The sequence below is a fragment of the Mobula hypostoma genome, chromosome 4, assembly GCF_963921235.1.
Source record: "Mobula hypostoma chromosome 4, sMobHyp1.1, whole genome shotgun sequence".
Taxonomy (NCBI): Eukaryota; Metazoa; Chordata; class Chondrichthyes; order Myliobatiformes; family Myliobatidae; genus Mobula; species Mobula hypostoma.
Genome location: NC_086100.1, coordinates 121731849 through 121758110, shown reverse-complemented (window position 1 = coordinate 121758110; position 26262 = coordinate 121731849). Strand labels below are relative to the sequence as shown.

Below are 26262 nucleotides of genomic sequence, written 5' to 3'. Positions count from 1 at the left end.
TGGGTGGCAGTGTTAGCAGTGAGGAGGATGCTAAGAGGATGCAGGGTGACTTGGATAGGTTGGGTGAGTGGGCAAACTCATGGCAGATGCAATTTAATGTGGATAAATGTGAAGTTATCCACTTTGGTGGCAAAAATAGGAAAACAGATTATTATCTGAATGGTGGCCGATTAGGAAAAGGGGAGGTGCAACGAGACCTGGGTGTCATTATACACCAGTCATTGAAAGTGGGCATGCAGGTACAGCAGGCGGTGAAAAAGGCGAACGGTATGCTGGCATTTATAGCGAGAGGATTCGAGTACAGGAGCAGGGAGGTACTACTGCAGTTGTACAAGGCCTTGGTGAGACCACACCTGGAGTATTGTGTGCAGTTTTGGTCCCCTAATCTGAGGAAAGACATCCTTGCCATAGAGGGAGTACAGAGAAGGTTCACCAGATTGATTCCTGGGATGGCAGGTCTTTCATATGAAGAAAGACTGGATGAACTGGGCTTGTACTCGTTGGAATTTAGAAGATTGAGGGGGGATCTGATTGAAACGTATAAGATCCTAAAGGGATTGGACAGGCTAGATGCGGGAAGATTGTTCCCGATGTTGGGGAGGTCTAGAACGAGGGGTCACAGTTTGAGGATAGAGGGGAAGCCTTTTAGGACCGACGTTAGGAAAAACTTCTTCACACAGAGAGTGGTGAATCTGTGGAATTCTCTGCCACAGCAAACTGTTGAGGCCAGTTCATTAGCTATGTTTAAAAGGAAGTTAGATATGGCCCTTGTGGCTACAGGGGTCACGGGGTATGGAGGGAAGGCTGGGTTCTGAGTTGGATGATCAGCCATGATCATAATAAATGGCGGTGCAGGCTCGAAGGGCCGAATGGCCTACTCCTGCACCTATTTTCTATGTTTCTATGTAGCCAGAATGATGTAATTACTGCCCCAATGTCTATGTTATACATCATAAAGTGCAGCTGTAAATACATTCATGTACACAATTAGCAAAATGAATCTAGTAACTTATTAACTATGTTGCCCTTTTCAGATACTATTGTAAACTGAGTGACCAAAATTATAACCTCAAGATTGGTTCCATGATACACTTAATAGCTCTATTACTGTATTCTGTTGCTGTTCTATATTTAGCAATCTATATCAAAGTTCAAAGTAAATTCAACATTCAAAGTAAATTTATTATCAAAGTATGTACGTGCTACCATATGTTACCAAAGTATGTATGTTACCTTCAGATTCATTTTCCTGCAGGTTTTTACAGGAAAAATAAAGAAATTGAATAGAATTTACAACAACCAATGTGCAAAAGAAGAAAAGCTGCAAATACAAAAAAAACTGAGAACATGAATTGTAAAAGAGTCTTTGAAAGTGAGTCTGTAGGTTGTAAAATCAGTTCACAGTTGAAGTCAGTGAAATTATCGACATGGTTCTGGAGCCTGATGGTTGTAGGGCAATAACTCTTCCTGAATTTGGTGCTATAACATTCACAGCAAACCTATCATCATAAAATAAATCTATATCGTCAGCTATTGCATAACTCATTCAAACCTCTATTCTGGAATTAGTACCTCAAAAGAATATACTGAACACTCCAGAACATTACTTGACAATGCATTAAAAGTTTGGAATCAGGATACATCAATTTTTGTAACATAATAAAGGTTCAAATCTTATCTAGCTGCCTCACTCAACAGATATAGCATTTTACAGTGCTGACTAATCACAAATGCAAAACAGAACTATAGATTATCAGGTCTAGAATAACTCCTGATAAATCTTTGCAATACCTCAAAGAACCATAAACTTTCTCAGACGATTTGACAATATTTCACTTACGGAGGAGCCAAGTGAATGAGGCCACTTTTAGATGAGATCCATCTGATTAAGGGAAATATTTTAAATTTTACTAATGTAAAATACTTCCCCCAATATTTGTATTATAGATTAGTACCAAAACATATTTCTCAACTCTTTGATTACAAGGGAAAAAAACAATACTTTTTTAAAAGAAATAGTAGACTATCAGCATTGTTTATTTATATTGTTCCCATTGATATACTAAAATAATAAAAGGTTGCCGTTAATCTCAGACACAAAAAAATACAATTGATTCAACATCTGCAGTTATCAGTGGCCAATAATTCACAGTTTAACTACATTGTGTGAAAACATGTTTCAGATTTCACCCTCACATTACAGCATACAGAAATATACAAAACCATTGCTGCAAAACTCAAGAATAAATGACATATCCTAACTTTTCACGTTATCACAAAAATGCAGCAAGTCTTTAAGATATAAGTTACCATCAGTTTAAAGTAACAGGCAAAAAATGATACATTTTAAACAAACAAAAGTGAAATACCTGATAAATTCATAAGAAAATCTGTTGCAGAGATGTCTTGGCTGAAGAGAAACACTTTCTGGGTAGCTGTCAAGTCAGATGGCTCCGATGGATTTATAGTACCCTGTTGGATTGCTTCTGGTCTTTTGCCAAACCGATGACTATCTGGTAGTGACATACTGATGACATTCTCGTCAGTGGGTTCCTCTTTAACTGACTTCAGTGGAACAGCAGTTTCCTTACAATTATCTGCCGCGGTTTCACACAAAAGATGGTCCTGAATTTTTAACTTATTTCCAAGTAGTTGTGTTCCCTCGTCCTTATCAGCAGTTTCATGAGAAGGTAGCCTTTTGACCTCAGATTCAGTAATCTCTTCTTTGACCTTCACCTCTGTTCTGGGAAAGTGCTGATGACAGCGCATGTGGAGTTTTAAACTGAAATGGCGAGATGAGGTGAAAGGGCAAAGCTCACAGTGGAAAGTTTCTCCTCTGTCCTGGTGCTGATGAACCTGATGATTGACAAAGTTGTTTGTAAAGAGAATAAGATAACATAATAAAAGCTTTAAATCAGACCTTTACCCTTGTCACTCCCCAATTAAATAAACAGCACTGTTTTAGCAAAAGAAACAGCTATCTGAAGACAAAAGAAAAATCAAATCAGCCGGCTCAATCAACATAGTGCATTAAAAGCTTACAACTATTTTATGTCTCATCTTTCTCTACAAATTGATTATCTGTGACATTACCTAGCATCACTTCCTAAAACAGAACAATCCATTTGAAATGCAAATAGAACAAGGGGGCTTTGTGATGTCAACTAAACAAAAAGGACACGTCTATTATAGACAAAACAAATGAGCATGTAGGCTTCACACTGCAGGGGTTGAGCTGGGTCAAATGAACACAAGAGAATGCCAACATTTGATTATTATATAAAGATTTAGAAGAGGAGATTTTACCTGAAATACAATTTAATAAAGTTTTCTTATCATTTTTTTCCTCTGAATGTACATTTTTAAAATCACATCCAAAAGTTTGCAGTACATTATGATGCTGTAAGAAATGCTAATCCTGTCCCTAAATTTATTGGATTACTTATTGTTTCCATAAGACATAGAAGGCAGTCGTTTAGATACACTGAATTCACACAAATTAGTCTGACTCTCCACTACTCTCCCATGCTCTCTGCAACAATCTCCCACATTCTACCACTTGCCTGCCCACTAGAGGCAATTTACTTGAGCCAATTCACCTCACAACCTTCGTTTGGAATGTAGGAGGAAACAAGAGTACCCAGGGAAAACCTACACAATCATAGGGAAGAGTGTGGAACAGGAAATCAGGATCGAATCAAGGTCACTGGAGCCAAGAGGCAGCAGCTCTTATGCTGTGCCACTACAATTAGAAGAAAATAAAACTACAGCTTACTGGAACAAGCACTGTTTCGATATGCATAGAATATATGAAAAATCAGGACATTTACAGATGCTGAAAACTTGGGAACAGCGTCTGTGAAACAAGAAATAGTTCATAAACAAGAGAAAGTCTGCAGATGCTGGAAATCCAAAGCAACACACATAAAATGTTGGAAGAACTCAACAGGGTTAGGCAGCATCTATGGAAATGAATAGATATTCGATGTTTCGGGCCGAGACACTTCTTCACTACTGACAATAGACAGGGAACAGTTAATGTTTCAGAGATCGCTCTTCATAACTTATCTCTCAGACCTGAAACATTAACTGTTTCTCTTTCTACACGTTACCCAACTTGCTGAGTATTTGCAACGTTCTTGGTTTTAATTATGCATATGGCACAGAATGATAAATGCATGCATGAACCTGAAAAGGTTACCGAAAGCCAAGTGTAATTTCTTAAAAACAAGCATTTTGGAGACACTGGGGTGATTAAAGGCATGTCCACATTCTGCTGCATGAGTAAATGCAACATTCAGTAAGTACCCACAGCTAGTTGATCTGACTTCTTCTAACTTTCAATGTTATAAATGTTAAAAAGTTATCCTGCACAGTAAATTACTTCATGACTTTAGTACTTTAGGTCATGTGAATTAAAGGGCAGCTGACTTTCATAGAGATAATAACAGTAATTTCGTCACATTGGTAACAGAAGGCCACCTAGCTATTTCCATAAAATTAAATTGAAACATTTGAACCACCAATTTATTCCCAGGTTCATTTCATTTTGATATCTTTTCTGGCAAAATCATGAAACTCATCATTAAGTGGATTATAATTGCTGCAAAAAAACTGTAAGAACCAAGCAAAAATTACGATTTGAATATTTTCATTCTCATAATTTACAATTGTTTCTTACAAAACGACAGTTTTGATTTTTAGATCAAATTTTAACTGAATTGATGACTAAAAAAAATTATTTTTATTGCATTTACCAGCATCAAACATCAGCTGCATGCCCAGACTTATTACCCAATTAAATACACACCGTGCCATTACATTTATCAGCCCCTGCTGAGATGTCGCATAGGGATAGTATGCTTATATATAAAGGTGAACATAGAAACCAACTGCATGAATTCCCTGACAAAGCAAAGTTTTTTGACATTAATTGTACTTGGGATTTTAACTAGAAAAACGGTTACTTCTCAGGATACAAAATAACTAGTGTCTATAAGAAGAGGTGCAGTCGACGTTTCAGGCCGAGACCCTTCGTCGGGACTAACCCTGACGAAGGGTCTCAGCCTGAAACGTTGACTGCACCTCTTCCTACAGATGCTGCCTGGCCTGCTGCGTTCACCAGCAACTTTGATGTGTGTTGCTTGAATTTCCAGCATCTGCAGTTAGTCCTGACCAAGGGTCTCGGCCTGAAACATCGACTGCACCTCTTCCTGCAGATGCTGCCTGGCCTGCTGCGTTCACCAGCAACTTTGATGTGTGTTGCTTGAATTTCCAGCATCTGCAGAATTCCTGTTAGTGTCTATAAAACTGCTTTCAGGAGATGTTTGGATGGGAGAGGTAATTTTCTATTTTTTTAAGCATCTATAGTTTGCTAACCATCACAAATTTTTTGTTTTTAGGATGATAATTTATAATAAAACTGTCACCTCCTCTTAGCTGAACTTAATGGACAAATTAATTTCCAGCAATGAGATTGGTTCTATTTAGACATCTCATTAAGTAATTGTCAACAGTCACTTCAGTTATTTCTTCCTTTATTTAAATACTTGTACTACTCCACAATCATAACGAAAATGCACAGAGAAATGTAAAAAAATCACTTCAGGTACCTTCATGTGTGATTTCAGATTGTCCTTGCGTGCACAGCGGAACGGACAGAGTGGACATTGGTGACTCTTTAACCCTGTGTGAATCACCATGTGCCGTTTCCAGTAGCTCTTGCGTTTTATAACCAAACCACAAATGGGACACTGGAAGGATTTTCCTCCCTCTTCCTCAGAAACTGTAAAATATAATAAAGCTTCAAGTAATTCATCTAACTGCATATGTGTTCTCTAATACTGACTCAGCTCAAGATAATGGGGAATTAGACTAGTGTATAGAGAATTCATGTCAACGTAAGATGTAAGAAATGAATTAACTTAAGTGAATATTAGGGAAAAAAACAATCCAAACCTTCAGAGATGGCCCCAAAAATAAGAGATTTATGATTTTTCCAATAGTGCCAGCTGAAATTTGACAAAATCTAGAATGAATTTTGTATCAGCCTTCATAAAGGGAAAAATTAACTATGCTGCAGTTCTTTATTCACAAAATATAACATTCACCGTGGAGGCTCACACACACAGATATAGCTCACATTAAAAACAAAAGGGTTTCCTTTAAAAAAGCACTTCTTGGGAACCTCTGAATAACTTGAATGCAACTCCCTCCCCATCTTCAATATCTGAATATATGATATTGGATAAACATAGCCCATCAAGACATCTGAAAAGTACTTCAGAATAACATAGTGACAAGTAAATGTGATAAACACAAAAAGTCACGAAAAGGATAGACATCAAAATAAAAACACCAGAATTTAACTTTTACCTTGATTGGCAGGCTTCAGAGATTTCTGTTTGGGGGCAGCCAACAGCAATTCTAATGGAGCTGATGGAATCACTTTTTCTTGCTTCACTTCCATAGATTTTAAGGTGTCTCCTGGGATAAGTTGATCTTTTCTCTCAACCATCATATTACCTGCAGCTCTAGCTGCAACTTCTTTTAAGAGGGCAGCTGATGAAGTCATTGAGGCCAGAGAAAGGAAAGAACTTCCTGGACGCTTCTGATCTTGAGCAGAAGACTGACTTCTTTCACTAACTTTCTTTGAGAGAGCAGCCAGTGCTGAACTAGCTGACTGCTTTTGAATAGGGCTGTAAGCTGACGAGTATGGACTAAACCTCATAGGTTCCTCTACCCTTGAAAGACTTTTGTCCAGGCGAACTGCATTTGCTGCTGCTTTAAGTTTCTGTGTGGCTGAAGCAGGTGATAAACTACAAGCTGATGAACTCTGCAGCCAAATATCTTGGTCCCACATAAAGCTGTTACTTGGACTAAAATTATTACTTTGCTCCTGTTTAGCAGCTAACTTCCTAGCAAGAACACTTAACTGTAGTGCATGAGGGGAAGATGGTGACAGAGGCAAAGCCGAAACAAGACCATCTGCAGAACCCTCTTTTTCCTTAGCTCCCAGACCAGAGCTGCCACTGACTGGTCCAGCCTCCAGCAGTCGTCTCAAATTGCTACTTATTGGTTTAGGCAAAACAGGGGAGCCCATTTCATGTAACAATGGTGACGAGACAGGTGACAATACATCCTGTTTACCCACGATGTCTCCAACCTGATCATTTTCGGAGATTAGCAATTCCAGTGAGTTCCTAATGGGAGTTGTGCATCCTGAGGAGTTATCTGGAGAGGTTTCTTGTTCTTGCAGCTTTTTCCCAGGTGACACATTAAGGTCCTCTTGTACATCTAAATAGGAGACTTCGGAAGGAGTTTCAGAGGCATTTCCAAACCAATCTTCTTCTTCACCCAGTTCTTCTCCTGCTTCTTCATTTCCATCTTGAAAAGAAATTGGGGAATTTAGCAAAAACCAAGATATAGCAATATCATTGAAGGCACTATAATTACTTGTTTGATACACCTATTTCCTAGGATATCAACTATGAGCCAAAAATTTCCTGTCATCATAGAAGACTTACTGCAGTTCACACCTTAAAGAGCCATTTTCCTTTGATTTGTGTATCGCTACACTAAGTAATCAACCAATGATCATATTTAATCTGTGGTCTTTGTTTGACTTGCAGCTGTAATCAAACTTGTTTGAAAACAAGCATCTCAACATCAGACAATAGCTAAGAGTCTCAACTGGAGTAATGTGCCCAATTCTTACCACCTTTAGGAAAGATATTAAGGTCTAACAGTTGGGAAAAAAAGAAACTTAATAGAATAATCCAAGAAATAATGATTTTAGTCTAGAGAAGGCTTAATAAAAGTGTTAATAATTATGGAAGGGCTTTGAGTTAGTGTAAATAAGGAGATACAATTTCCAATGACTGGAAGATTTGTAACCAGAGGACACAGATAACTAACAAATAGAACCAAGGGGTAGATGAATAATTTATTTTACACAGAGCATTGTTATGATTGAATTGAATACTCAAAAAGGGCTAAATGGGAAGAAATGGAACTAAATGGGTCATTTTTTTCAACAGTTAGTATAGGCACAAAAGATAACATATTTCCAAATAACTGAACTACCGAGCAGTTTATTAATGTTTCCTAGGCGAAACAAGAATACAAAACACATTGCTAATGCCAAGCACAAATTACAATATTCACTAGCAATTGAAGAAATAACAAGGGAATTTTGATATTATTTAAGATAATGCTAATGTCCAAAATCTGACTTTCATGCAGATGGAGGTTAAAAATGAAAATAAATGCATCTTTATTTACGGCTGTAGAAGCATTGGGAGTTTTCCATATTTCAGTATTGTCAAATCCACATCACTGGAAATGGTCACTTTTCCATATATTCATTTGATGGTTAAAATAAGATCAGTTTGTGTGATTACCCTTCTGCTCTCTTCACAAATATCACTATTATTCTCTTCCCATGAAAGAACAATGATCACTCACAGCTGCCTCTGGATGGACACCAGCAAAACCCATGATTCAGAACTCCCACAAAGTGATTTTTTAATGCAAATGAATAGGGCTTTTCTAAAGGAAAAACATACTTCATAGAATGAACTACACTTTCACATCTCTCTCAAATAGGTACAGCAATATTGTGTTACTATAGATGTTGTAAATAATTGGTGCTTACAGGTTCCTCTTTCTGCACGCAGCTAGAGGTCACCGCTGAAATACAAAATGTCTTATTGACTATTATTAGAAGCTTCCTCACAACACAATCAAAAGGGGGTCTTATGTTCAGTAGCGCAGTGCTAAAACAAGTAGAAGAGACCAATAAGTAGCATGATGCTGATTGGTTGCATAGTAAAGCTATCATTAACCCTCAACAGTTACCTTGAGGTAAAGACAATGGAGAAGCCTTTTTTGCAGTGTCCATATCAATGGAGTGCCAAAGGTACAACTGTGCCACTTCATGCAATATTTGGACTTTTTTTTTTAACAATATAGGAGTGCACATCAGGTCAAGGAGAAACTTGGCTCCACTGTGATGCTGCACCAATAACCAGTGTGGATATTAGCAAAGAATATTTCAGAGACCATCACACACAAGATGCTGGAGGAACTCAGCAGGTCAGACAACATCCATGGAATGAAAAAGGTTGACATTTTGGACCAAGACCCTTCTTTAGGACTGGAAGGGAAGGGGGAAGTTGCTAGAATAAAAAAACGGGGGGAGGGGAAGGAGGACTAGCTAGAAGGTGATAGGTGAAGCCAGGTAGATAAAAAAAGACTAAGGGCTGGAGAAGAAGGAATCTGATAGGACAGAAAAGTGAACTAAGAGAGAAAGGGAAGAGGAAAGACACCAGGGACAGGTGATAGATAGGTGAGGAGAAGAGGTAAGAGGCCAGAGGGGGGAAATAGAAGAAGAGCGAAGAGGACGGGAAAATTACCAGGAGAAATTGATGTTCATGCCATCAGGTTGGAGGCTACCTAGATGGAATATGATTTATTGTTTCTCCACCCTGAGAGTGGCCTCATCGTGACAAAAGAGGAGGTCATGACCCAATCTGTTGCAATGGGAATGGGGGTAGGAAAATAAATGGAGCAGAGGTATTCAACAACGCAACCATGAAGAGGTCATGAGGAAACCATTGCAGAGACCGGACCCTTCACTTTGCCATTTTGAGTTGACATACTTCCAAGTTCCACATGAAGCTTTGACGGACTTGCAGTGGAAGGTTTCTGTTAAATGTATCACAGTTATTCATGGTGGTCTCAGCCTCATGCTTCAGATTCTCAGATTCTTCTTTATGCACCTATCAGTACTACCACTTTATGATATAAATTGCTGTCATATTGAGTAGTTCAATCTTTGACAGGAGCTATGGTGTTTTTTGTTCTTTTTCAGCAAATATTAACTTAATGGTTGGGAACTAATCTGTTCTTTAATGTATTAACCTGTGGGACAGAAGACGACTATTTGTCACACTATGGCCCCAAATGAGTTTTCTTTAGTCCCACTTCATTCTACTTAATGTTTTGAATACATATCCAAATTCTTCTTCAATCAATAGGCTTCTATAATCTTTGCAGGCACTGTTAGCTTCGGGTTGATCAAACTTATATTATTACATTCCTATAGTTTTCGGTGAATCTACCTTCCGTATTTGTCAATCTTCTTCAGGTATAAAACAGAACTGGTGAAAAGTCATTGACATGAAACATTTCCTTTTGTTTCTCTCTCCACAGATGCTACCAAACCTTCTGAGTATTTCTAGGACTTTGGATTTTATTTCAAATTAACAGCATCTGCAGTATTTTACTTTTCAAGCTCATTCATTCTTTGCTTGGCAGTTCCATACAGAATTCGAGATGCTTTTCGTACCTTCAAAAATTTATGTTCCATATACTAACATTCACTTAATTAACATTCTATCCTGTCCTGTGAACAATTCCATGCTTTTCAAATAATTTTTACAGTCTTGCATACCATTAATCTGTTGATTTGAGAAACTAAACAAACAAATTAGTTGATCTATAAACACTGGGTTTAATAACTAACATCAATTGAATCTACTTAAAATCCACCAATAAAATTCCAACCATATGAAAAAGAAAACTTTGTTATTGAGTTGAAAGATGGATTTAGAAACTCCAGCAAATCTGCAGATGCTGGAAATCCAAAACAACACATACAAAATGCTGGATGAAATCTCAAGGCCAGGCAACATCTATGGAAAGAGTAAACAGTTGGTGTTTTGGGCGGAGACCCATCGGCAGGACAGGAAAAGAAAAAGTCAGAATAAGAAGGTGGAGTGAAGGGAGGAAGATGTACAAAGCGGCAGGTGATAGGTAAAACCAGAAGAGGGGGAGGGGTGAAATAGAGAAGTTGATTGGTGAAAGAGATGAAGTGCTGAAGGAGGGGGAATCTGATAGGAGACGGGAGAAGACCATGGAAGAAAGGGAAGGGGAGGAGCACCAAAGGGAGTTGATGGGCAGGTAAGGAGATAAGGTGAGAGAGAAATAGGAATGGGGAATTGTGAAGATGGATCAAACCTTGGCACATCATAAGTGTGCAAAATGTTAGAAAGCAAATTAAAAAATGATATGCAACAGTAGAATCAAATAGGTATTCAGGTAACATCAAGAAGTTTGAACTGAGACCACACTACAAATTAAGTTTTCAGTAATACATCTTGCTCCCAAAAAATGGGATTGAGTTGGCTCAATGTTTGTTGCCTTTCTCCTATCTTATTAAACCATTTAAGCTTCTCAAAAATATAATTTGAATCACCTTCGATCTTTTATATTCAAGAGAAATGCAAACTTAATCCATTCAATTTGTACCAACTGTTCAGACTTTTTATCTAAAAAGAGTACCTGCATCTTTCTACTGTATATTATGCATTGTGTCCAAATTCCCAACCCAACATCTGAAAAATGTACTTAACTGTATAAAAATCAGAATTCGGAATTTTGTTTGACTAAAGCCCTACAAAACATTCTTTTAGATTTTTTAAATGTTAAAACCACTCTCTCTCTATTCTCAGCCGCCCCTAAGAACTTCATATTAACTGGATTACTTTTCCATTTATGCTACATAGCAAAATTTGTTTTCAATTGATGTCCAAGGTTCCTCAAAACAGCAAAAGAATTGCCGTGCAATTCCAGCTTGGAGGAGGATTGTTGATCAAGACAATTGGAAAGCTCTCTGTTCTTGAAATTGTTCTGTGGTATATCAACATCAACCTAAACAGGCAAAAGCACTTTTAGTTCAAGTTTAGTTCATATGCGGAAAACCCTCTTGCAATTTGTGTAGTTGAGTTCCTCCAGCATTTTGTGTGTTGAGTTTATTCCTCTCCATAAATGCAGCCTGACCTGCTGAGCTCCTCCAGCACTTAGGTGTTTTCCCATCAACTTTGTTTCCCACTTCTATTCTGCCCTCAAAATTACTTGGTCCATCTCGGACATCTCTCTCCCCTTTCTTCTTTTTCTCTGTCTATTGATATCTTTTATAAACTGACTGACTTTCACAGCTACGGCATCTTGACTATAACTCTTCTCACCCTATCACTCGTAAAAAAAAATTGCTATTCCCTTTTTCAGTTCCTCCATCTTCACCGCATCTGTTCTCAGAATGAGGCTTTCCATTCCAGAACATTTGAAATGTCCTCCTTCTTTTAAAAAAAAAAGGGTTTCCTTCTTCTATAATTAATGCTGTCCACACCTGGATCTCCTCCATTTCCTGGACATCTGGCTTCACCCATCTTCCCACTGCCATACAGGGATAGAGCTCTCCTTACCTACCACCCCACGAGTCCCCACATTCAGCACATCAGTCTATGCAACTTCTGCTATCTTCAACGGGATCCCACTACCAAACACGTCTTTCCCACCACCACCACTGCCCCACTTTCCACTTTCTGTAGAGATCACTCACGACATAACTCATTTGTCCACTTGTCCTTCCCCACTGATCTACCTCCTGGCACTTACCCCTGCGAACAGGACGTGCTACACCTCTTCCCTCACCACCATTCAGGAGCCCAGACAGGTGAGGCAACATTTCACCCCCATCTGTCCAGGTCATCTACTGTACCTGGTGCTCCTAGTGCAACCTCTGATGTAGACTGAGGGACCGCTTTACTGTGCACCTTCGCTCCATCTACCTCAAAAGGGGGAATTTCCATTTTAAATCTACTTCCCATTCATTCACAGTTTGACATATCAGTCCACAGCCTCCTCTGCTGCCATGAAGAAGCCACTCTCAGGTTGGAAGAGCAACACCACATATTCCGTCTGTGTGGTCTCCAACTTGACTTCTCCAGAAATGTCTCCCCCTCCCATTCTCTCCTTTTCCTATTCCCCATTCTGGCTCTCTTCTTACCCCTCACCTGCCCTGCTCACCTCCCTCTGGTGCCCCTCCTTCTTCCCTTTCTCCCGTGGTCTATGTTCCTCTCCTCAGATTTCTTCTTCAGCCCTTTAGCTCTTCTACCCATCACCTTCCAGCTTCTCGCTTCATCCCCCTCTCATAAGAACATAAGAAATAGCAGCAGGAGCAAGCCATCTGGCCCATCAAGCCTGCTCCACCATTCAATAAGATCATGGCCAATCTGACCATGTACTCATCTCCACCTACCTGCCTTTTCCCCATAACCCTTAATTCCCCTATTATGCAAAAGTCTATCCAACCTTGTTTTAAATATATTTACTGAGGTAACCCCCCATTGCTTCATTGGGCAGAGAATTCCACACATTTACCACTCTTTGGAAAAAGCAGTTCTTCTCATCTCCATCCTAAATTTGCTCCCCTGAATTTTGAGGCTATGTCCCCTAATTCTAGTCTCACCTGCCAATGGAAACAACTTTCCTGCCTCTATTTTATCAATCCCTTTCATAATTTTATGTTTCCGTAAGATCTCCTCTCACCCTTCTGAATTCCAGAGTACAGTCCCAATCTCACCTCATAATCCAACTGCTTCATCTCTGGCATCAACCATCAACCAAGTGAACCTCCTCTGCAGTGCCTTCAAAGCCAGTATATCGCTCCTCAAGCAAGGAGACCCGAACTGCATGCAATACTCCAGATGCAGCCTCACCAGCACCCTATACAGTTGCAGCATAACCTCCCTGCTCTTAAATTCAATTCCTCTCGCAATGAAGGCCAACATCCCATTTGCCTTCTTGATAGCCTGCCTTCCCACCCACCTTCCTCCTCATCTGGTTTCACCCATCCTCTCCTCCCAGCTTCTTATTCTGATTCTCCAGTCCTGCTGATGGGTCTTGGTCCTAAATGTCAACTGTTTATTCCTCTCCCTAGATGCTGCCCGACCTGCTGAGTTCCTCCAGCATTTTGTATATGTTGCTTTCGTTCAAGATCTCATCTGCTAGCATGTTTTCTAATGTAGCACACAAGTTTGGCAAACAATGTCTTATCCCTCAAGATCTCAGAGGCTTAGTAAGGGAACAAACATCACAAAAAGTATCAATGCTGGGAGAATGTATTAATCTTGTGCTGTTGTTTTTGGGGAGAGAGTAATGGGAATACAGTAAAACAAAATTGTAACAGAAGACAAAAACTAGACAGGAGAAGAGACTGCCAAAAAGAAAGTGAACCAATGCAAGAGAGACAAGAGGGCAAGATATTCAGAAAAATATCTCTTATGCTTTTGTTTTTCTCACCCCAATATCATTCTCATTTTTGCTATGGCTGATCTGTTTTAAAATGTCATTTATCTACTCTCTCCTTCAGCAATGATGGACTGAAGAATTTGCTGAAGCTTTGGTAATCTTGTTTACAGTATTCTTTATGGTGCTATAACTGCTACAATGTTAAATGAAAACTTTGAAGAGTTGGTACCATTTAAGTTAAAATGTATGTTTTATTCTTCAATATCTTAAAAATTGTTTTAGCCATGCATATGGCAGGTTGTTAAGGAGAATGAATACACATCTGCTTTGGTGCAAAATATGCATGAAGATTCACAGTAGTACATTTTTCAAATAAACTGCATACTTTTTAGTTTTCCTCGTTAAGTACTACAATGTCAAAACTTTCATAAATGTCTAAATTTCATAGCATAATTGTGTCAGATAATAGCAACTTGCCCACCTATCTGCCTGTCAAAAATTGATATTCAAAAGAGGTATTAAAGGAAACAATTCAAAAAGGGCATCTATTCTCACAAGTATAATGAATTAGCGATCTTGTCGTGAGAGGCCCCTTGGGTAAGAGTGACCATAATATGGTGGAATTCTTCACTAAGATGGAGAGTGACATAGTTAATTCAGAAACAAAGGTGCTGAACTTAAAGAGGGGTAACTTTGAAGGTATGAGACGTGAATTAGCTAAGATAGACTGGCAAATGACACTTTAAAGGATTGACGGTGGATATGCAATGGCAAGCATTTAAAGGTTGCATGGATGAACTACAACAATTGTTCATCCCAGTTTGGCAAAAGAATAAATCAAGGAAGGTAGTGCACCCGTGGCTGACAAGAGAAATTAGGGATACTATCAATTCCAAAGAAGAAGCATACAAATTAGCCAGAGAAAGTGGCTCACCTGAGGACTGGGAGAAATTCAGAGTTCAGCAGAGGAGGACAAAGGGCTTAATTAGGAAGGGGAAAAAAGATTATGAGAGAAAACTGGCAGAGAACATAAAAACGGACTGTAAAAGCTTTTATAGATATGTAAAAAGGAAAAGACTGGTAAAGACAAATGTAGGTCCCCTGCAGACAGAAACAGGTGAATTGATTATGGGGAGCAAGGACATGGCAGACCAATTGAATAATTACTTTGGTTCTGTCTTCACTAAGGAGGACATAAATAATCTTCCAGAAATAGTAGGGGACAGAGGGTCCAGTGAGATGGAGGAACTGAGTGAGTGTTAGTAGGGAAGTGGTGTTAGGTAAATTGAAGGGATTGAAGGCAGATAAATCCCCAGGGCCAGATGGTCTGCATCCTAGAGTGCTTAAGGAAGTAGCCAAAGAAATAGTGGATGCATTAGTGATAATTTTTCAAAACTCGTTAGATTCTGGACTAGTTCCTGAGGATTGGAGGGTGGCTAATGTAACTCCACTTTTTAAAAAAGGAGGGAGAGAGAAACCGGGGAATTATAGACCGGTTAGCCTAACGTCGGTGGTGGGGAAACTGCTGGAGTCAGTTATCAAGGATGTGATAACAGCACATTTGGAAAGCGGTGAAATGATCGGACAAAGTCAGCATGGATTTGTGAAAGGAAAATCATGTCTGAAGAATCTCATAGAATTTTTTGAGGATGTAACTAGTAGAGTGGATAGGGGAGAACCAGTGGATGTGGTATATTTGGATTTTCAAAAGGCTTTTGACAAGGTCCCACACAGGAGATTAGTGTGGAAACTTAAAGCACACGGTATTGGGGGTAAGGTATTGGTGTGGGTGGAGAATTGGTTAGCAGACAGGAAGCAAAGAGTGGGAATAAACGGGACCTTTTCAGAATGGCAGGCGGTGACTAGTGGGGTACCGCAAGGCTCAGTGCTGGGACCCCAGTTGTTTACAATATATATTAATGACTTGGATGAGGGAATTAAATGCAGCATCTCCAAGTTTACGGATGACACGAAGCTGGGTGGCAGTGTTAGCTGTGAGGAGGATGCTAAGAGGATGCAGGGTGACTTGGATAGGTTGGGTGAGTGGGCAAATTCATGGCAGATGCAATTTAATGTGGATAAATGTGAAGTTATCCACTTTGGTGGCAAAAATAGGAAAACAGATTATTATCTGAATGGTGGCCGATTAGGAAAAGGGGAGGTGCAACGAGACCTGGGTGGCATTATACACCAGTCATTGAAAGTGGGCATGCAGGTACAGCAGGCGGTGAAAAAGGCGAATGGTATGCTGGCATTTATAGCGAGAGGATTCGAGTACAGGAACAGGGAGGTACTACTGCAGTTGTACAAGGCCTTGGTGAGACCACACCTGGAGTATTGTGTGCAGTTTTGGTCCCCTAATCTGAGGAAAGACATCCTTGCCATAGAGGGAGTACAAAGAAGGCTCACCAGATTGATTCCTGGGATGGCAGGACTTTCATATGAAGAAAGACTGGATGAACTGGGCTTGTACTCGTTGGAATTTAGAAGATTGAGGGGGGATCTGATTGAAACGTATAAGATCCTAAAGGGATTGGACAGGCTAGATGCAGGAAGATTGTTCCCGATGTTGGGGAAGTCCAGAACGGGGGCCACAGTTTGAGGATAGAGGGGAAGCCTTTTAGGACCGAGATTAGGAAAAACTTCTTCACACAGAGCGTGGTGAATCTGTGGAATTCTCTGCCACAGGAAACAGTTGAGGCCAGTTCATTGGCTCAACTTAAGAGGGAGTTAGATATGGCCCTTGTGGCTATGGGGGTCAGGGGGTATGGAGGGAAGGCTGGGGCGGGGTTCTGAGTTGGATGATCAGCCATGATCATAATAAATGGCGGTGCAGGCTCGAAGGGCTGAATGGCCTACTCCTGCACCTATTTTCTATGTTTCTATTTTAATTACTAGGAATTAGTAGAGGTGAATTTGTGTATTGAGGGGAAGTGGTGGAAGCAAATATGACAGCAATGTTTAAAATGCATTTGGACATGCACCTGAACAGGCAGGGGATGGAAGAATATGGACCAGGTGCAGACAAATAGGATTAGTTTGGACTTGCATCACGACTGGCACAGATATCACAAACTTAAGGGCCTGATCCTTTGCTGTACTGCTGTATGCTCGATGGATTGTATGAAGTTAAATAGCCAGCAATTATTTCAGTTGTGCAAGATTGTTTTTCTAACAAGTACTTTGCATCAGTCTTCACTGTGGAAGACATAAGCAGTGTGCCAGAGGTCCATGAGTGTCAGAGAGTAAGAGTGACTGCATTGCCATTACAAAGGAAAAAGTGCCAGGCAAACTCAAAGGTCTTAAGGTGGATAAGTCACCTGGACCAGTTGGACTACATCCCAGAGTCCTGAGAGAGGTTGCAACAGTTGCATTAGTCATGAACTTTCAAGAATCACTTGATTCTGGCATGGTTCCGGAAGAACCATGGAAGACTGGAAATGTCACTCCACTCTTTAAGTAGGGAGGAAGGCAAAAGTAGGTACAGAGGAGATGTCAGGGTTAAGTTTTTTTTACACAGAGAGTGGTGAGTGTGTGCAAGGGGTTGCCGACAACAGTGGTGAAGGCAGATACAATAGGGTCTTTTAAAAGACTCCTGTATAGGTACATGGAGCTGAGAAAAATAGAGGGCCATGGGTAACCCTAAGTAATTTTATAGTAAGGACATGTTTGGCACAGCTTTGTGGGCCAAAGGGCCTGTATTGTACTGTAGGTTTTCTATGTTTCAATGTATGTTATGTTTCAAAAGAAAGGAAATTAGGCCAGTTCGCCTAACCTCAGTGGTTGGGAAAGTGTTGGGGTCTATTATTAAGGATGAGGTTTTGAGGTACTTGGAGACTAACGACAAAATAAGTCAAAGTCAGCATGGTTTCTGTGAAGGGAAATGTTGCCTGACAAATCTGTTACAGTTCTTTGAGGAAATAACAAGCAGGGTAGACAAAGGAGAGGCAGTGGATGTCATTTACTTGGATTTTCAGAAGGTGTTTGATAAGGTGTCACACGAAGTTGCCTAACAAGATAAAAATTCTATGGTGTTACAGGAAAGGCACTGATATGGATAGCGGAACAGCTGATGGGCAGGAGGCAGCGAGCAGAAATAAAAGGGGCCTTTTCTCATTGGCTGCCAGTGTCTGGTGGTGTTCTTCAGGGGCCAATATTGGGGCCGCTGCTTTTCACATTGTTTGTTAATGATTTAGATAATGGAATTGATGGCTTTGTGGCAAAGTCTGTGGATGACGTGAAGATAGGTGGAGGGGTAAGTACTGCTGAGGAAGCAAAGCATTTGCATAAGACTTAGACAAATTGGAAGAATGGGCAAAAAAGTGGCGGATAGAATACAGTGTTAGGAAATGTAATTTGGCAAAAGGAACAATAGTGGGGACCATCATCTAAATGGGGAGAAGGTTCAAACATTAGAGGTGCAGAGGGACTTAGAAGTCCTTGTGCAAGACTCCCAGAAGGTTAACTTGCAGGTTAAGTCTATGGTAAAGAAGGCAAATACAATATTGGCATTTATTTCAAAGGAAATAAAATATAAAAGCAAGGAGATAATGCGGAGCCTTTATAAGACACTAGTCGGGCTACACTTGGAGTATTGCCAACATTTTGGGCCCCATATCTCAGAAAGGATGAGTTGTCATTGGAGAGAGTCCAAAGGAGGTTCACGAAGATTCCAGGAATGAAAGGGTTAACACAGGAGGAGTGTTTGGCAGCTTTTGGCCTGTACTCACTGGAATTTAGAAGAATGCGGGGGGATCTCATTGAAACCTACCAAATGTTGAAAGGACTAGATAGAGTGGATGTGGAGAGGATGTTTCCTATGGTGGGGGTATCCAGAACTAGAGGGCACAGACTCAAAATTGAGGGGCAACCCTTTAGAACAGAGGCAAGTAGGAATTTTTTTTAGCCAGAGAGTAGTAAATCTGTGGAATGCTCTGCCACAGACTGCGGTGGAGGCCAAGTCCGTGGGTATATTTAAGGTGAAAGTTGATCGTTTCCTGATCAGTCAGGGCATCAAAGGATAAGACGAGAAGGCAGGTGTATGGAGTTGAGTGGGATCCGGGTTCAGCCATGATGGAATGGCAGAGCAGACCCGATGGGCTGAATGGCCTAATTATGCTCCTATGCTTATGGTCTTATGGCATTGAAAACCAATTGAAGCATTTGATTTATTTCGAGAGAAGGCTCAGAACAGGCCCTTCCGGGCCATCGATCCATGCTGCTCAGCAACCCACTCATTTTAACATTTGCCTGATCATAGGACAATTTACAATGGCAAATTAACTTACTAACTGATATGTCTTTGAACTGTGGGTGGAAACTGGAGCACAGAGGAAAGCCACATGGTCACAGGGAGAATGTAAAAATCCCTACAGACGCGTCAAATTGAACTCTGAATTCTGATGCACAGAGCTGTTGTGCTAACCACTACAGTACCATGGCAGTTATTTTGATAATCATTAACAATAAGAAATTAACATCTCTGAATAAATTTAATTATATTCAAAATGTTAGTAAAGCACTTTAAATGCAAAATGCAATATTTCTCACCATATCATGTTTAACAAGTAAACAGCTCGCTACATTGGGAATATTCACTTAAGAGGTATGACTAGACAGCACTTCATGGCAGATCTGATCCACACAACAGCTTGCTATATTAGATGAATGACATTGGCCAATTGTAAGTTGACTCCCAGTGTTATTTCACAACTAACAGTTAACCATGTTCATTATGTTCATTACAAATCCTCTGAGAAGCACTAATGCACTCCAATTTCCTCAACATCCACTGCTCTGACCACTAGGCACTTGACAAACAAGAAATGGGAGTTAGAATGTAATGGTAATTTTCAAAGGCATTGCTGAGCTTGCTCAGGAAATGAGTTTAATTCACACAATGCACACAAAAATTATAGCATACAATATCGTGTAAAGAAAATGTCAATTCTCTAAAATGCTTCAAAGGAGCCTATAGCAGAAGAGGTTCAAGGCTCCACCTCAAACTTTGCTAAAGTTGGCTTTAGTTGGCTAAACAGGGCCAAGATGTTAAAGGAATCAAACCAAGTTAAGGCAGAGTAAACTATCCCAGAGTTCTGGAACTCCTACTGTAATTAGCGATTTTTGCTATAAATTTATACACAAGATGTCACAACAAGGACAATGTCAGGCTTAACTGATACGTCTTAGTTGTGGGATAACCTGGTGAAACATGCCAACAGGGTTCACAAAGGTGCACCACCTAAACTGGCTAAGTAATGGAAGGCAATAAAGGAAACATGCTAGCAGTCTTAACAGATTCAGGAATGAGAGTAGTTAATGGTGGAAAACAAAGTACTGGCATTACTCAGAATTATAAAACTGAAAAGCCTGCATACTCTCCTATACTGCAAATCAACATGCATCTCTCAGCCTATCCTCTCATATATATGAACCTAGACAATCAATAACCTTCCAGTTCCATGGCAACTACCAAACAGATAGGTCAATGACTTGTACCCAACAGAACACCTGAAAGAGAAACACTGAATTTCAAAACAGAAAGATAGGAAGTTATTGCAACAGTTTTGAAATAATTCTACATTATTATCTTTGCGCAATGTTAATTTTAGTATAATTTTGACAGTTGGGAATAACATACAGCATACAGTCTAAATTTTATATGCAGTATCAGGATATTAAAAAGAATACCAGCCTGTTTTATCAACACATTATTTTTAATCTCACGTCAATAACTCAAAGTGATAATCAAAATAATTTAACTCTTATGTGTTAAATAATTTCTCGCAACTATCATGTGTGGCATTTTAGGATGAACTAATGGCAGTGGCTGACGTGAGCTAAGCATTCAATGGCAATCACTTTTTGCTAAGCTAATTTTAATGGGTAGATTGTTAGGAAGTAAAATACTAACTTACTGACAGTAAACTATTGATTATAACCTGAAATATATATCTCTGTTTCATTCCAATTCTTATTCGTTTGCACTGGTAACAAAAAGGAGTCGATCAGCTTTGTACCAACTCCCAGAGGAGCAATTCCATGAATCCCAATCCCACTCTCCATTTTTCCCCTATACCCCTGCAATTTATTCTTTGTCACGTGCCTATCAACTTGCATTTGATTCTTTATTGTTATTAACTTGTACTACAGTGTGACTTACAGGAGCCAACTAACCTTCTTGCTTATCTTTGGGACTTGGAAGGAAACTGGAACTCCCAGAGGAAATGCGTATGGTCAAAGAGAATGAGCACAGTCCAGAAAGTTTTACTCGCGGTCAGGGTCAAACGTGGGTCCTCAGTTATGCAGTAGTGCCATGTTGACGCCGAGTTGGGGATTTACTAGAATGGCCATCACCATGCAAATAAGTGACAAGTAGTTTGTCTGTTGTCAATACCTACCACATCTGTAGGGAGAATCGAGAGACCCACAACGGAATGAATGCAAACATGTAACCATCGCTTCTCTCCCTACTGTTTCCCCAACTCCATCGTCGAGTCAACCAGTAAGTAAATCATTTTGAACCAGAGCCATCACAATCACCAGGCCTACAGCATTAATGTCCATGTAAAAAATCCCCGATCTTTGAACTGTTGTTTCCCTGAAATGCTAATATGATACATAGTTCAGTTCCATCACCAATACTAATTTCATTAAGTTGCAGTGTTTTTCTTTCATTACTAATTCCCAAATTTCTTTACCCTCTCCAATTTTGCCCCATCTGCTCTGAAGACAATGATGTGTATTGAAATGGCATCCTGCAGGTGCAATCAAGAAATCTGATTGTCTATACATTAGTCATGCAGGCGGCAAACAATGAGTGCCATCTGACTATACGACATTGAGAGTCAGATAACTATTTGACCTGAAAGAGGATTTTGATCTATAAATTCATAAACACCTCTTGTGGTATAGTGATCTACCAACCTAGATTGAGGTTATCTGAGTGAGTCCAGAATACCAAAGGCATTTGAAATACCTTCCGCAATGCCCTCCCTGCCTAAAACCATGAGATCATGAAATCAGGGCCTTGCCTCGTCTGCATGGTTCATTAACACATGATAGTTGGACATTAAAATTTCCACACAGGTTCTCCAATCTCCTGCTCTAACATTAATTAAATCATCACAAGCTCCAAAAACTAAATGACAGAAGATTAAATATGCATTGAAATTTATGGACTAAGTATTTGCAGATATTTAAAATTAGTTCAACGTGCAGAGTTCTCATGAAAACTGTGAAGTTGAAGAGTACAACTGCAGCTATGGATCACCGTAACAAGCTTCCCAGATGTCAACAATATCCTGGAACAATTCTTTGCTAAAGTGCTAACTTAACAGAGTAAAAAGGCAACTTGTGACAACACAGCCCATCAATGATAGACTTGATCCCTGTTGCCAGATCCGAGTAACTATTCCCATAAACAGTCTATCTTTCACTCTCTGTCATCCAAGCTTTTAGTAATCATGGGTGAATCTTAAACTATAAATGTAGACTAAAGGAGACAAAAATTATTATGTATAATCAATACAAATTTTGCTAACATGTATTTGAGTCAGTTATTACATAACTCAATGTAATTAAGACTAGCCTCTCCATCAATAAGTAAGTCATTAATTTAACAAATCTCTTAATAGGTTTTACATAGACAAGTGCTTTTCGATAGTCACAATGCTGTGTTGTGCTTTGTCGGCTGCGGTGCAATGGTGGGATTGACCTTTACTGCACAGTCAGTAACCAGAACAGGAATCCTGGAGATGTTATGCACAAGGCACGTTTGCAACGCACGCCTATTGCCGCGCCTTTATTCACCATCATACCAATTAAAATAGGAGTTTGTCTGACTGAGTAACATTAGATGATTAACAGTAAACTAACATGCGTTTGCCGTGATAGCAGGCTTGGTTACCGGTGCCAAAGCACACGGTATACAGTGTAAATAAATACAAGGAGGGTGAGCACAGCACTGGAGGAAGGGTCACAATTTGATCCGGTGAACTGTATTTGTGGCAAAGGAACAGTAAAAGCTGAAGTGCTGCAGATCTGAAGGAGTTCACTCGAGTCTTGATGCGAGAATAAAATAAAGAATTAAATGGCAAAATGTCAGTGCGAGGCCGGCGCTCGGCCTCGACTGCCAGGGCGGCTCTGACCCGGAGCTGTGAACTCGGGCGTGATGAACGGCGGCCCCTCGGGTAAACCCAAGGCGGCGAGAAATCATCCTCCCCCCCACCCCCACCCGAGCAAGCCTGAACTCAAAGTTGCCGCTGAAATAAATAAGACAGAGAGAGAAAGTGCGGGACTGATGTGAGCAACTCCGAGTGGAAGAAGAGGAAGGAGGCTGCCGTTGCTGGGCCAGCGCCAGGAGCAAAGCTGGGGGCAGAGGCCGCGGCCTGACCTCTCGCTGGGCCCGGGGCGGGGGGTCCACCATCCCCTCCTTTGGCCTAGCATAGCCCCGGACTTTCCTCGCTCACTCCGTCCGCCACCCCTTCACCCCTCAGTGGGATTGGGGCAGAGGTTAAAAACGGAGGAGTGAAAAGCCACGCACAGTTCAGCTGGTGACCGGGAGGGGTGAAAAAGACGAGGGGGCAAACTCCGGCTCCACGGGAGCGGCTCGGAGGTGCCCCCGGACCCCCACCCCGCCCCAGATGATCGCCGAAAGCCCCATAAATTACACCCAGTCTGAGGTGCAGAAGGAGACTCTGAACGTCCCCCTTCCCCTCCCTCATCGCCACCAACATGGCGGTCTCCACCCGGCCGCCGTGTTAAAAGGTGAAGCGGTGCCTTTGTCAGCCTCACCCCGTCACCCCGGCCCGGCCGCCCGCCCGGATCACCCTCACCCCCGACGCCGCTCACTTACGCGAATAAGGCAGGCGCTTCGGCTGCTCCTGCTTTCTCCTGGGCATTTTCCTTCCTCTCCAACTCCTCTCTCTCTCTTTTAAATCATTTTCTCTTCACATTCTCCTTTATTGTCATTTTGTTGTTGTTGTTGTTGTTGTTGTTATTGCAGAGGCGCAAACACCGCCGAGGAGAATTCGTGGCGTGCGCCGAGAGTGAGTGACATGTAGCGCTTGCACTGCCCGTGTCCGTGTGTCAGCCGGTGCTGGGGCTCCGGCGGCGCGGTGCACCTGGCGAGCTGGCCGTGGCCCGGTGAGTGTGAGAGGGCGAGTGTGAGCCGGGTGTGGGTGTGAGAGAGGCTGTGCCGCTGTTACCCGGAGCTCCGCTCTGCTCTGCCCCAACCCTAACACTAATCCAGGGATCAAAGGGCAAGTGCGGGGACGCCAAGTAAAGGTGCCGCTCGGCTCGCAGGGAAACATTCGAGACGAGCTCCAGTCCGCTTCTCGCCGGAGCAATATAAAAAAATGCATTTATTGGTTGCACAGTGCATCTGCGGTCAAAAAGACGAGGTGATTTCAAACCTAAAGGTTGCCACATAGCGTGCCCCCTGCCCTGTATATTTTGGGGTGAGATTGGGGAATAATTCATTGTTGCTGTCTGATAAAAATCTGACTTTTCAAGCATTTATTTTCAGCAGCTGGCTTATTTTCCTTGAGAAAACCTGAGTGAATCTTGATAAATCCAACTTTGCTTTTTAAAAAAAACACAAGACCTCCGTGTTTGTAGGGTTTGTAAATTTGAATCTTAAGATTTTATTCACACTTTGTTAAAAAGAACAAGTACTGTATACATTTGGAACCTGTCGGAACCACAGCATTTGTAAACTAAAGGTGCTTCATCGGGCAACAGCTTCGAGTATTTCATTTTAACTTACAAAACATGTCTTTATGTCTATTCAACTGGTCAAAACTGTTTAAAAACTAATATCTGCTTCCTCCAATAACATTGGGAGTCAGTCCTTTTAAAAAATAATATTCTCCTTATCTATATACATAACTCTTTATTTCAAATGTAAATGATAGACAAAAATAGAAAAAATCTGATTGATATTTGCATACTTAAGTTAGTACTGTATTGTTATTAAGTAGTATTTGATCTAATAACTTTTGTATTTGTTTTCCAGATCAGCATTAGTTTTCTTGTAAAAGTACATAGGATTTCATCAAGATAAAAGAAGCATGTATTTCCAGCAGTTTTCTTTTTTAATTAAGTGGACATGTATGTTAGTATTTGTATTACTAATGGATTTAAACATACTTTCATATTTATTGTATGAAAAATATCAAAATAAATAATATTTCTGCACGATATATCCAAATGAAACAAACAGGTGTTTCTATATAAGGAACATGTTACCGTGTTAATTTATTTTGTAAGAGGAATGCACTAATTAGATACTGTAATTGTAAAACAGTTTTGGTCAATTGAGCAATCATTATGATTTAAAACACATGAAGCTTGGTACAGCTGACAATGCACTTACTGTAAGCATGCTTTATGTATCCTGTTCCTTTCTTTAGATTTCCAAAATCAACTGAATTTTGCTGTTATGATTTCAACGTTCAAAATAGATTTATTATTAAAGTATGTATGCAGTATACAACCCAGAAATTTGTCTTCCCCACAGACAGTCACGAAATAAAGTACCATAGAATCAACCTGTTCAAAGAAAAACATCAGACATCAACACTCCCTCCCTGAGCACAAAGAAATCTTGGAAAAGGCATCAAAAAAAAAGAGTATGAAACACAAAAGGCGTATTTCAGTACAGTTCAAATGTACACACGAATTTACAGTGGAAGGCAAAGAACACACTTGGAATTCTATAGAGTTATTTCCACATCTTCTAGATGTTTCGAATGCTGTAACTTCTCAGCCAATGAATTGACTTTAAGATGCATTCACCTTTGTTAAATAAACTAACAATATCATAGCAATCCAGCGAAAAAGCAAGTATTTTGTTTGAGTCATTTAATAGCAAAAGACTTGTCGTGGAGGAGTTAGGGAATTTGGGTACCTGTGTGACTAGTGACTAAAAGTTAATAAACAAGTACAAAAAGGAATCAAAAACATGAACAGTGTATTGTCTTTTATCTGAAGAGGGATGGAGTATAAATACCCCCGTCTCCCATGCTTTTCTTCATAACTCAGTATCTGACTTCTGAAAACTAGCTTTAAAGTTTATTATAAGAAATAAAAATAGAAGCAGGAGTAAGCCACTCACCCCAAGTGACTTCTGTGCCATTCAGTTAGACCTCATACCTCAGTGCT

The 26262-nt window shown here is 40.3% G+C and overlaps 1 protein-coding gene and 1 long non-coding RNA gene across 7 annotated transcripts in view; one reads left to right on the top strand and one right to left on the bottom strand.

The window, feature by feature from the left end:
• The window catches only part of znf827 (zinc finger protein 827), a 106362-nt gene extending 81975 nt beyond the window's left edge, over positions 1-24387 (bottom strand). For 2 of the 6 annotated variants that reach the window (XR_010017726.1, XM_063046441.1), the window contains exons 1-4: positions 23954-24387; positions 6376-7386; positions 5613-5785; positions 2370-2856 (exon numbers count right to left, since the gene is read on the bottom strand). Coding sequence is in view for 4 of the 6 variants with exons in the window: in XM_063046441.1 (XP_062902511.1) it covers positions 2370-2856; positions 5613-5785; positions 6376-7386; positions 23954-23999 (1717 nt within the window). In the remaining 2 variants the exon portion in view is untranslated. The remainder of the gene's footprint in view (positions 1-2369; positions 2857-5612; positions 5786-6375; positions 7387-23953) is intronic. The other 4 variants (XR_010017727.1, XM_063046442.1, XM_063046438.1 and 1 more) reach the window with 3 other exon arrangements.
• LOC134345575 (uncharacterized) lies at positions 24107-26005 on the top strand. Its single transcript, XR_010017728.1, has 3 exons — positions 24107-24243; positions 25115-25209; positions 25619-26005. It is a non-coding gene; the product is annotated as an uncharacterized LOC134345575 (long non-coding RNA).
• Positions 26006-26262: the final 257 nt, after the last annotated feature.